Genomic DNA, 13003 nt, shown 5'->3' on the forward strand with positions numbered 1-13003 from the left:
GCCCTGTGGGGAGGCTCAGGGCTGGCCAGGAAGGACACAGTCCAGCGAGTGACCACAGCAGCTGTGACACGGAAGCCCTTAGGCACACAGGTTCTAGCTCACTTGCCTTCCTTTTCTGGGGCCTTAAAATGTGTGCCTTAGGCAGAGCAGAGTGGCTCATCCCTGTAATCCCAGCACTTTGGGGACCTGAGGGGGGAGGATCACATGAGCTCAGGAGTTCAAGACCAGCCTGGGCAACATGGCAAGACCCCATGTCTACAGAAAAATACAAAAATTAGCTGGGTGTGGTGGTGTGTGCCTGTGGTCTCAGTCACTAGGGAGGCTGAGGTGGGAGGATTGCTTGAGCCTAGGAGGTCAAGGCTGCAGTGAGCTATTGTGGTGTCACTGCACTCCAGCCTGGGCAATAGAGCAAGACCCCATCTCAAAAAAAAGATGTGCCTTAAAGAACAACATAATATTCAGTGCTAAAAAGAAATGAGCTATCAGAGCAACAAGAAGACATGAAGAACCTGAAATGCATATCGCTAAGTGAGAGACGCCAGTGTGAAAAGGCGACATACTAGATGATTCCAACTGCATGGCATTCTGGAACAGTCAAAACTCTGGAGAGAGTAAAATGATCAGTGGGTTCCAGGGGTTTAAGGTGGGATGTGGGGGACAAATGGTTGATGCATAAGGGATTTTTAGGGTGGTACAGCTGTTCTGTATAATACTGTAATGCTGGATACATGACATCAGAAATTCATCAAAAACAGCATGTACAACACAGAGTGAACTGTAGTATGACTATGGACTTCAGTTAAAAATAAGGTATCGGTATTGGCTCATCAATTGTAACCAATCTATCATACCAATGCAAGATTTTAATAACGGAAAACTTATGTGTGTGGGACCTCTCTCTACTTGCTGTACACCTAAAACTGCTTTAAACAATAGTCTTTAATTTTTTTTTTTAATGCTATAAACAACAATGGTTGGAGAGAATCAAAACATGTAAGATGACCCAGTTGGGAGCACGTGTAGCACATAAAGTTTAAAGCAGAGCATTTTTCTCTCTCTCTTTTTTTTTTTTGGAGAGGTACAAAGACCCACAAACAAAAATGCGGTTTGACATAGTTTCTCTGTTGGAGCCTTTCCAGCATCAGAACAGACAGGAAGTGTGTATTACCAACAACTGCGGCACAAATCCAGGGCTGCGCTCTGCACACAGGGCAGTCACCAACTATCTATTTTTTGATACGTTAGGATTCATTGCCACCAAGCTCGGCATGTTCAATGTTGGCAAGTGGGTCTGCCTTGGCTGCAAAGGGACTGACTCTACAAGCTCATGTGCCGCCTGCATGAGGGCCTTAGCTATTTTTAGGTACCAGCTAATCCATTCAATGCATAATGCTACCATCGATGACTCACAGCTCACAGCAGTCAAGCTAAAAAATAGTAGAATGAAAGGAAAGCCATCGGTAGACACCCAGTAAGTACATCATGATAACAACTGCTGTACAAGCACACACAGGCACACTCACACCCACGCCAGGACAGTCGGGAGAAGGAAATGGCACTGAATATTAAGCAGCCACCAAGTCAGGGAAGCAGTCACCTCAGGAGGTGCTGGGAAGCGACAGACGGCCCTAATAACACACAGAGCCTGGCATTTAGGAAAGAAGCAAAGGAACGTGTCAGCCCAGAGCACTTTACCAATAAATTTTACAACTCCACTGAGCAAATGCTGTGTACTCTTCAGAGAAGCTGAACCTAGGAAGGGTGAAACAGAAGGATGGGATAATATAGAACGTCGCCAGATGGAAGCCAAAGGCTCCCTGACTGGGGCCATCCTGGGCAGGGCTGTCCCAGCGGACACATCGCTAAAAGCCTCTTGCAGAAAAAGAAGAGGAGCCCGGGAGCCCTTGTTTCTGCATTGGTTGTCTTACCTATCTGCAGGGCTGCAGCACCAATGCATCCCTCACGTCCAGTTCATGCTCAGAAATAAGACTGATATGCTTACGCAGGCTGGCATGACATCATTCAGCCTTACAAACAGGAACGGCGGGAAGGGTGCTCTCCTCGGCCACTCGCGGACTCCACCCCGAGGATTACAGGCAGGGTAAAAACGGCTTATTGTGCTCGTTGGAAAAGTTCAGCCTCTTTCTAGACTTTCATCAGCTGCCTCTCCTTCCAGAAATGCTTTTTAGAACATGAGGCCTTTGATTTATTTTTCAGCTGTGAATCACTTTCTCAGGGCCAGAGCCATCGAAGTTGAAGCAGGGAAGGGAAAACTAACATTGCACAAGGTCCCAGTGCTACTGACGGGTGAGGGATACGTTCAGACTCAGCTCTCTTCAGGGCCAGTTCCTGCATTTTCCAAGCATCTAACCTACTTCCTACATAAGGAGGAGGTGCGAAGCCCCATCCTTCTTTTGAGTCGCATTGGCTCCCACGTTGATGCTATCGCTTGGGGGGTCCCATCTGGGATGCGCCACAGACTTATGGCCTCAAACGTGGAGGATATTAAGTGGATTATATTTGGCAGTGAGGCTCAAGGGAAGTGATTCTGTCATCCTTTGGGACTCTCAACCAGAATCAAGGCATGCCAAAGTAGCAACTCTCTTCCAGGGTGGGGAACGTGCTATCACCTTTCACTGAAGAGGAAGGAGGCTTCCTTTGGTGCACACAGTAACAATGGACAATACCTGGCATTCCCCTTTCCTCCTACAGTATCTAGGTGGGGGCCTGGGGGATGCATAGACGCTTTGCCCGAGCGAGAAATGCTGCACCGGGCAGGGCAATGCCACAGGGATAGTGACAAACACGGAAAAGCATTTTTCTCCTACATTGCCTTGTCTGGAGCGTCAGCTGGGACAATGCTGGGGGCATTTTTCCACAGTCTTAATGAGGAATTCAGCCCCTTAAAAATAATCCCCAAACTAAAACACCCCTCAGTTTTACACGAGATGGCTTTAGTTCCCACGAGGTCTGTATGCCGCTTAGCATGAGGTTCATGCTAAGAGGCATACATGAACATGTTCATCTTAATACCCTTCTTGGTTTTTGGTTAACTGATGCTAATCAATTTTTACAAGGGCTGTGCTGTTCTGGAAAGTATAAAAAGTGAAGCATTAAAGAACCGAGCAGTCTTGAGAGATTATCTCCTATGAAGAATCATATGTGGCCGGGTGCCGTGGCTCACGCCTGTCATCCCAGCACTTTGGGAGACCGAGGTGGGTGGATTGCTTGAGCCCAAGAGTTCCAGACCAGCATGGGCAAGATAGTGAAACCCTGTCTCTACAAAAAATACAGAAAATTAGCTGGGTATAGTGGCACACACCCATAGTCCCAGCTACTGGGGAGGCTGAGGTGGGAGGATCAATTGAACCCGTGAGGTTGAGGCTGCAGTGAGCCAATGGGCCCACCACTGCACTTCAGCCTGGGTGACAGGGCAAGACCCTGTCTCAAAACAAGCAAACAAATGAACATAACCACCACCGCCCCCCACACACAAAAACAAAACTCATTTGCCTGGTTTAGAGAGGAGAGAGCTGCAGCTCAGAAAGGTGAAGTAACTTGTCCTGCCAGAGACCCAAAGCCGCACCTCTGGGTCTGTCACCACCATACCGTATCACACGGCTTTCCCTGGGGGTGTGATGTTGGGGGGGGGGGGTCTTATGAGGTCAGGCATCCTCAAGAGTCTATTCATGCAGGATTTCTGCCTAGAGTCACAATGCCATCTGTTTTGGAGAAAACCATCTCTTCTTCCACAACTTCCCCAATCAAATTTGTGATTTTGCTTAGTAAGCTCAACCATTTGCACATTTCTGAATTTCTCTGTGGGTGCGGTGTCAGCGATGCCTAACCCGTTGAGAAGACCAGGAAGATTCTTCAGGCTAGAGGAGAAGAGCCCTCAGGAGGGCACTGCAGAGGGAGAGAAGGATGTAGCCTTTGGAACCTCAATTAAGTTCAGATATGAATTCTCTCTCTCCCTCCCATCTCCCCCTCTCATGCTCTCTGTCTGAATCTCCGCTGACTCTGAACCTGTCACTTGTGGCAAACACAGCTGGTGGAGTATTTTAGCTGCGATGATGTCAGCCGATTTCTGATAGGCTCCTCGGTAAAGTGACAAATCATTGGTTGCGTCAGGGCCTTGCACTTTTGTTTCTACACCGTGAAGCCCTAGCTGCCTTTTCAGCAGGTCTCAGCACACGTGCCTTTCTTTGCAGAAGCCCTTCCCGGCATGCAACACAGCCACGGGGGCCGACCCCACAGACCTGCGAACAGGCCCTGACAACACTTCTACCTGCTCGTCTGCACCCTGGCTGTCAGGAGAGGGACTTAGTGATCTCACTATGGGAAAAACCATGAGAACAGGGCTCTGACTTCATGGAGAAGCCAATTTCTCTTTCATTCAATCAATACTTTTGCAAAGTTTGGAGTAGGGAAAAACACACCTAGATTCTTCCCCCCCATGAACAGAAGAGGGCTGTAAGGGGCTGGGCGCGGTGGCTCGTGCCTGTAATCCCAGCACTGTAGGATGCCGAGGCAGGTGGATCACCTGAGGTCAGGAGTTCGAGACCAGCCTGACCAACATGGTGAAACCCTGTCTCTACTAAAAATACAAAAATTAGCAAGGGGTGGTGGTCTGCGCCTGTAATCCCAGTTACTTGGGAGGCTGAGGTAAAAGAATCACTTGAACTCAAGAGGCAGAGGTTGCAGTGAGCCAAGATCACCCCATTGCACTCCAGCCTGGGTGACAGAGTAAGACTCTGTCTCCAAAAAACAAAAAATAAATAAATAAAAATAAAAATAGAAAAATAAAATAAAAATTAAAAAAAATAAATAAAAAATGAAAAAATAGAAGAGCCTGGGCTCTGTGGAGGCTGCCAGGCCTGCGAGGTGTGGCCCACAGCTGAAGTGTCTGCCTTCGTTCTCAAGCTGAAGGAGATGCTGGCCGGCAAGGAACCAGTCGTGTTTCTAAACAAAACCTCTTTTCACACTTGCCTCTGTTCACAAAAATGTTTTAAGGATTCTAAGTACCCTGAAAAGCAATGACTTTTCGCTCATGTTTATTTTCCGTGTTTCACCTGGGGTCTGTGAAGAGTCAACTTTGCTCACGGCAGTGCATTTTCTTTCTCCTAGTACCCACCCCTCATTCATGCAGGAAGTGAACAGCCACTACAGAGGGCTGGTGAGCTCTATTATTATGTCATTTATTTAAAAATCCTGATTTTTTTTTTTTAAATCAAATCTTTGGGGAAATCTTTCTTGGGCCCTTCCAAAGACTGTAAACCCACAGTGACATCTCATAATACAAAGAAAAGTATTCAGGGCTAAAAGCTCTCGTCAATGCGGGGCCCTGACTTTGTGCAAGCCCCCACATCCTGTCATTCAGGAGCAGTTCTGGAAAACTGATTTGGTCCTTTGCTCACTTGGGCTTTTAAAAAATGCTCAAAAAAGCCAGACATGGGGACTCGTGTCTGTAATCTCAGGGCTTTGGGAGGCCGAGGTGGAAGGATTGCTTGGAGCCCAGGAGTTTGAGACCAGCCTGGAGAACACAGCAAGACTCCATCTCTACTAAAATGTTTTTTACTTTTTAAATTAGCTGGCCATGGTGGTATGCACCTGTGGTCCCAGCTACTAGGGAGGTTGGGGTGGGAGGATCGTTGGAGTCTAGGAGGTCAAGGTCACAGGGAGCTATGATTGCACCACTGCATTCCAGCCTAGGAGACAGAGAAACACTGTCTCAAAAATGAAAAAAAAAAAAAAAAAAAAGCCCAAAATAATTCAAACCATTAATTACTTTATCTTTTTTTCTTGTTTTATTTTATCTGAATGTCCCAAATAGCAGCTATTGCATGACTATTTTCAACTCAAGCTGGAAAGAGGCTCTGTCCCATTTGAGTGTTTTCAAATCCTAGATGGAAACACTTGTAGAAAGTGAGCTCGATAGCCAGGAAAGCTCTCAGCTGCAGGCTGAACCTGCTGGACTCCCAGCAACTTGGGCAGTGAAAGAAACGGGCTGTGGAATAAATGCATGTAATCGATCTAAGAACCTGGAAAAGGGTGGATTGAAGGAGCCTGTGGAAACTAAGACAGCTAACCATACTTCAAGTGACTCATCTTGGCTACAGATGACTTTACCCCAAGCCCAGCAGGTCACCTGGGACAGCCCTGACTTCTCAGATTGTATTAACCATGCTTTTACTTTCTGATGCTTTGATATTTTAGGGTCTTGCGGATCCCAGAGGTATAGTCTCTCCCAGGATTAGCTAATTCCTAGAAGCCTGATTTTCATATGCAAACCAACCAGTCCAGAGCCCACTCCCCAACAGACTCCTATATTGGTCCATCACACTTGGGGCTAACTTTTTTTTTTTATTTTGTCTGAGACAGAGTCTTGCTCTTTGGCCAAGCTGGAGTGCAGTGGCCTGATCTCGGCTCACTGCAATCTCCGCCTCCCGGGTTCAAGCAATTCTCCTGCCTCAGCCTCTGGAGTAGCTGGGACTATAGGCGCCCACCACCACGCCCAGCTAATTTTTGTATTTTTAGTAGAGACGGAGTTTTACCATGTTGGCCAGGCTGGTCTCGAACTCCTGGCCTCTGGTGATCCACCCGCCTCAGGCTCCCAAAGTGCTGGGATTACAGGTGTGACCCACTGTGCCTGGACCTTCCACCTGTATCGATCACCCCAGCACCAGCCGCCAGACAACAAGGGACAGCCCCTATGCCCCAGAGCACACTGGAATTATCCACTCTAGCCAATCCTAAACCTGTTTATCCTGCCTCATGAAAACCACAATAAAGGCTGTTGTCTGCCATATTTCCCCTCACTCTCTCTGCCTCCTGACCCACCTGGTGCTTCCCCAGGTGCCCCCCACTTTATGGTGCTCTACACTTCTTGGTGTAGAGTGCCCCTTCCTCTCGGGATCAGAGAGTATAACAAATTATCTCATTAAAGAGAGTTGTCTCCTGATCTATCTGTCGGCCTTATCATACCTAAATAATAGTAAGACATTATATATATGTTAGAGACGGGGTCTTGCTATGTTGCCCAGGCTTGAGTGCAGTGATAGTCACAGGTTCAGCCATAGCTCACTACAGCCTCGAATTCCTGGGCTCAAGTGATCCTCCTGCCTCAGCCTCTGGAGTAGCCGGGACCAAAGGCATATACCACTGCACCCAGCATCCATTTTAAAACATGGATGTTGCAATGGGATGTGATTGCTTCAGCACCTAATCCACTCACTCCAGTGGCATCCTCTGTCTTTTCCTGGTAGGAAAAAGTGCAGAATGACCGCTGGAAGGACCTGAAGTCCAGCAGCCTTTCCTAATCGGGGTTCCTCATCCTGACCACAGAATTCAAGAAACAACTAGAGTGGTGAGTTTCTGAATTGTCTCAAGGACTCCATAACTAGCCCCACTTTCCATGCATGGAGATCAATTCATTACACACAGCAGAGGTCATGGGGAAGTGGGGCTTATTTTTTCTAGAGAACGCAGTTGGGAAAGGCCGAGTCTAAGGTCTAGGTGTACCTGAGAACCCTTAATCCTGCCTCATAGAAGCAATTCGTCTTGCCAGGAGATGACGACGGCGTTGCGGTGTGGTGTCCCATCCCTGTGCCACCCGGGCCAACATTACCTGGGCTCGGTGCTCCCCGACGGCGAACTGTATCACGGCCACGCCCGGGCTATGGCTGTCTTCGATCCTCTCCACGGTGCTAGAGTCGATCTTCAGGTCGTTGCTTATCTCTGCGCTCTGGATGAAATCTTCTGTTTTTAAGTCTTCCACCTTCTTTAGCTCCCCGTTGGCCAACTGGATGATGGAGCCTTTCATGAAGTAGGGAGGCAGAGTAGGGGGAGCCGCCGCCGGGGAGGCCACGGACTGCACCACGGGCAGGTGGATCTGGGCCTGCACCATGGCTGGGTAGGCGGACTGGGTGACCAGGGCCTCGGGGTTGAAGTTCTCGCTCTTGGGAAGGGCGGTGGTGACGAACGTGTGAGGCACTGCAGCAAACTGGGGGGATGACGTGACTATGGCCGGGGCTGCCCCCGACGCTTCCATGTCAGTGCTGCCCACCGGGATGAGCAGGGGCTGTGTGCCGGGTATCACCAGGTGCTGGGGCAGGCTGCCGGCGTAGGTGATTGCTTGCTGCTGGCCGCTCAGGTAGCCGATGACAGGGGGTTGAGTCCCTGCGTAGAAGGCCGTGGTTGGCAGTCCCACCGGGAGTGGCTCTGAAGCACTGTGTGTGGTCTGAATGACCGTGTGGGGTGAGAGCGCATAGGACCGGTGGCCAGGCTTCCCTAAATGCAGGCCGCTTTTGTCGTTGAGGGTGGAGGGGGAGGCCTCTCGATGAGTGGCCTGTTGCACCTCCAGGTCGGCCGCGGGCGTGTTGCTGTTGGGCAGGACCATCACAGAGGCCCGGACCCCTGAAGGATCACGACTGCTGTAGTCTGAGGGGCTCGGGTGAACCACCACGTGCCTGGACTCGTACGGGTGAGGAACCGACTTGCCACCTGCCTTGCCCAAGCCCAGGTCGGCCGAGGACGGGGCCCCGTACCGCCGGCTCTTCTCCATCTCACCGTTCAGGACCTCCTTGGCCTGGATGGCCTGCTGCAGCCGGCTGCTCTCAGCTTTCTTGGTGGCCTCCCGAGGGACAAAGTGGCTGCCGGAGTCGGCGTATTGCATGACGACCTGGGAGGGGGGCCCCAGGGTGAGCGTGTGTGGGATCATCGTCTGATGGGGGTGGAGGTGGACGGGGATGGCCGGAGGAGAGGCGGTGCGGCCGGTGCTCTGCGGAGAACTGGAAATGTGGACGTACTGGTTCTGCTGGGCGGGTGGGGGGGACCCCGGGGTGATAAGCCCTGGAGCCCTGCTGAGGTGGTGCTGCTGCTGCTGCTGCTGCTGCTGCTGCTGCTGCTGCTCAGCCTTGTGTCCCGGCGTCTGGCTCAGACTGCCCATGTTGGCCAGCAGAGTGGAATAGGCCTCCAGCTGGGAGCGCTGGGATGGAGTGGTGGCCCCGGCGGCCGAGGCCACCGCACTAGTGACGGGGTTGGCGGCTGGGGGGATCAGCTGTGACGGGATGAAGCTGGCGTAGGTCCCACTGTATTGGGAGGACCCAATGAACTGGAAGGTGTGCGGCAGGTGAGCGTACTGCACGGGGGACACCGGGGTCCCCGGCTGCGGCGTGGCGTACGCGGCGGGCAGCGTGGTGGCCACGGGGACAGACCTGGGAGCGCTGGGCGGGGAGTAGTCCAGCCCTGTGGACAGTGCTTTGTGTAAACCTATTCCCTGCTGTAAACCAAGCTCCACCGAGGTCCCTGCCGGCCCATGCCTCCCGCCCCCGTGGCCCCGGCCACCAGGGTTGCCCGGGAGCCATGCTGTGCCCTCCACCCGGTGGTTGTCGCTGGGCAGGGCAGGGGCCTTCTCCTCGGAGGACCGGCTGGTGGCGGGGATCTCGCGCTTCTTGGGAGGCAGGCATTCGTTGCTCCGCTCTTGGTTGGATTTCATTTTTCGCCGTCCCCCCTCCACGGTGACTGTTTCACTGTCTGGCTGGCTCTGATTTTAGTCTGATAAACGGAAAGTCACATTTGATTTCTGTAGGGGATCCAGGCTCTTCATGAGGAATCATCTCCCCGTGGGCACAATCCGCCAACAGCAGCTCTGGATGCTGGGAAAGGGAAGAGGGCAGTGACAAAGGGAAAAGGAAAGGGAGGAGAAAGGGAAGGAGGGAAAGGACATCAGAACATGAGCACCGGGGAAAGAACATCTTTGGCAAGATTAAGACTAGGCCCTGGACTCAGTGTGAACTCCCCAAACCCAATCCTACCCCAAGCACTGAAGCAGATAAAACACTACCCAGCACTTTGGGAGGCCGAGGCAGGCAGATCACGAGGTCAGGAGATTGAGACCACCCTGGCAAACATGGTGAAACCCCGTCTCTACTAAAAATACAAAAAAAAATTTTAGCCAGGTGTAATAGTAGCCTGTAGTCCCAGCTACTTGAGAGGCTGAGGCAGGAGAATCGCTTGAACCCAGGAGGCGGAGGTTGCAGTGAGCCGAGATTGCACCATTGTACTCCACCCTGGGCAAAAAGAGCGAGACTCTGTCTCTAAAACCAAACCCAAACCAAAACAAATCAAAACAAAACAAAACAAAAAAACACTAGCCATGGCAGCTGCACATCCCAAAGGAAGATTATGAAGACACTGGGCAAGTGAACATTCTAACACACACATTTTTTAATGGAGTTAACAACTCCCCTAAGATGTTCTCAATATCCTCTCTCCTTTGTTTTTTTTCTCCTTTTCTTTTCAGAGGGTAGATGATGCAGTTCTTAAATTTCCTTTTCAGAAATGTTGGTTCCATTTCTCACCTCTCCTTCGCCTGGCTGGAAAATAAAATGAAGCCTTTGGAGAGCATGACACCAGCTGGACCCTGCCCTCAGAGCCAGGCATTGAGAAAAAGCAGGTTAGCACTGAAAGTCCAGAACAGTCCTTGCACTTGATTTCTGAATCCTCATTTGCCAGAGCCACTACTCTCCAAGATTCCCCTTAGCTCTGGGTCCATACTGGACCTACGATTTCCTCTCCCCGATACACACACACACACACACACACACACACACACACACACACACACGCCAACTCAGCAGGGGCCGCCAGAAAGAATCCTGTTCTCTGCAAGTTTCAAAAGTATTCCCAGTACAGTCACTAATATGATAACAGAGTGAGACTGTTAAAAACTGAATTTGACTATGGTTAAAAAACACAAATACCATACAAAAAGAGGGCTAGTGCACTGAAAGTTTTCTTAATGGGTTACATGCTTGGTTTGTCCATCTCTCTCTTCCTTTCCAAGTTGACTTTGAAGTTCTCCTTCACACTGTCCCCTTTCTCCTTGGAAAGGAACAACTCACCATTAACACTAGAAACAACAGCTCTTTCAGATAGATCAGATCAGTGTGTTCAAACCTGGACATACAAACGGTGACCCTGAAGCCAGTTCTTATGGACAAGTATCTCAGTCTCTTACTAACCACTGAAGTCTGAGTTACCGCTGCTGTGTGGGCAAACCAACGCCCAACAGACAAGAGGCCGAACATCAGTGGAACTGCCATGAAGCAGGCTAGCAAGCAGCAGATGTAATTGCTTCTACAGGTAGCAGCTGTAGGTATGCACAGCACCACGTGCTGTGATCCTGAGAGCCTGTGGGATTGGGCTTTGGGAACTCCACACCCTTGGGTTTTGGTATCTCACATCCAGACTGTCTTTTCAATGATCTGATTTTCCTTATTTCTTTATTTCTTTGGAGAGATGGGGTTTTGCTATATTAACCAGGCTAGTCTTGAACTCCTGGCCTCAAGAAATCCTCCTTCCTTGGCCTCCCAAAGTGCTAGGATTCCAGGCGTGAGCCACTGTGTCTAGCCAATAATCTGATTTTAAAACAAACACAATAAAGTAGCAGCCTTCAGCATTCAATCCTTGTCCATGCTGAAGCAACAGTGAAATCCCTATTGAAACACAACCCCCTTTCTCTCCTCTGCCCTCCTAATTTGTAATTTTTTTTGGAGGGGGCAGTGATTTTGTTCTTTTTTCTTTCTTTCTTTCTTTTTTTTGACAAGGTCTTGCTCTGTTGCTCAGGCTGGAATGCAGTGGCGTGATCTCGGCTCGCTGCAACCTGTGCCTCCTGGGCTCAAGTGATCCTCCCACCTCAGCCTCCCAAGTAGCTGGGACTACAGGTGCATGCCACCACACCCGGCTAATTTTTGTACTTTTTGTAGAGGTGGGGTTTTGCCATGTTGGCCAGGCTGGTCTTGAATAGGTCTCAAGTGATCCACCCACCTCGGCCTCCCAGTGCTGGGATTACAGGCGTGAGCCACTGTGCCTGGCTTGGAAGGGGCAATGATTTAATGGCCCTTGTTGGTTTTGCTCCAACATCATCAATGAACATCACAGTGAAATGACAAATGACACAACAGAAAGTTCTCAATCCTTAATGTTTTGTGAGCAGATATCTAGGAAGGCAGAGGTTTAGAAATTTGGTGTCTCAATATCAAAGGACATTTCAGTAAGAATAGAATTTCTCATACGACAAGAGAGGAGCTTAAAGACTGGGATGGAAATGAAAAATAAGGTTAAAAAAACCTAAAACACTTATGCTGAAGAAATGAAGTGTTGAAGGAGTAATGTCACTTAGGTTTTTTTTTTTTTTTTTTTTTTTTTTGAGATGGAGTGGAGTCTCACTCTGTCACCCAGGCTTGAGTGCAGTGGCGTGATCTCAGCTCACTGAAACCTCCGCCTCCTGGATTCAAGTGATTCTCCTGCCTCAGCCTCCTGAATAGCTGGGATTATAGGCACCTGCCACCATGCCTGGCTGATTTTTGTATTTTTAGTAGAAATGGAGTTTCACCATGTTGGCCAGGCTGGTCTCGAACTCCTGAACTCAAATGATTCACCAGCCTCAACCTCCCAAAGTGCTGGGATTACAGGCGTGAGCCACTGCGCCCCGCCAACCTAGGGTTTTTGTAAGGCTCAAATAACTGTGTTCTGTACAGCCTTCCCTTGTAAAAAGCACAGCACATGATTTACACTCAATACTTGCAAATCAATTACAATGACAGAATAAAATTAAACTACAAAAGCATCAAAAAAGTTGCCCCTTTTGACTGTCTGATAAGAACTAATAATGAACTTTTATTTTTAAATTTCAAGAATCACTCTTAAGAAAGGGAATGCCAAAACGCTCCCACATTTCCATACCAACCAGAAAGGAAAACTCATGCGTGAGACCTACTCAGAGAGAACCGGTCCAGGCGCCCCCTGCTGGCCCTCCTGTAGCACTGATCCAATAAAACCCCACAGGGTTTCGTGAGGGATATTCATGCAAGAGTGATATGTCAGAATGCAAAATGAGAACATTTGCATATAGTAGGCCCAGCCAGTAAGGGAATAGGTTAATTAGCCCAAGGCAGCACTAGAGAAGAAAAAGCAGCGGCATAAAAGTCCTTTCAAAGCC

At 49.6% G+C, this 13003-nt stretch overlaps 1 protein-coding gene across 8 annotated transcripts in view; it reads right to left on the reverse strand.

Moving 5' to 3' along the window:
- ATXN1 (ataxin 1) overlaps positions 1-13003 on the reverse strand; it is a 457657-nt gene that overhangs the window by 19558 nt on the left and 425096 nt on the right. For all 8 annotated transcript variants that reach the window (XM_050788034.1, XM_050788028.1, XM_050788029.1 and 5 more), the window contains one exon: positions 7628-9656. In XM_050788034.1, coding sequence (XP_050643991.1) covers positions 7628-9496 — 1869 coding nt within the window. In that variant the 5' untranslated portion in view covers positions 9497-9656. The remainder of the gene's footprint in view (positions 1-7627; positions 9657-13003) is intronic.

The sequence above is a fragment of the Macaca thibetana genome, chromosome 4 (assembly GCF_024542745.1).
Source record: "Macaca thibetana thibetana isolate TM-01 chromosome 4, ASM2454274v1, whole genome shotgun sequence".
NCBI lineage: Eukaryota > Metazoa > Chordata > Mammalia > Primates > Cercopithecidae > Macaca > Macaca thibetana.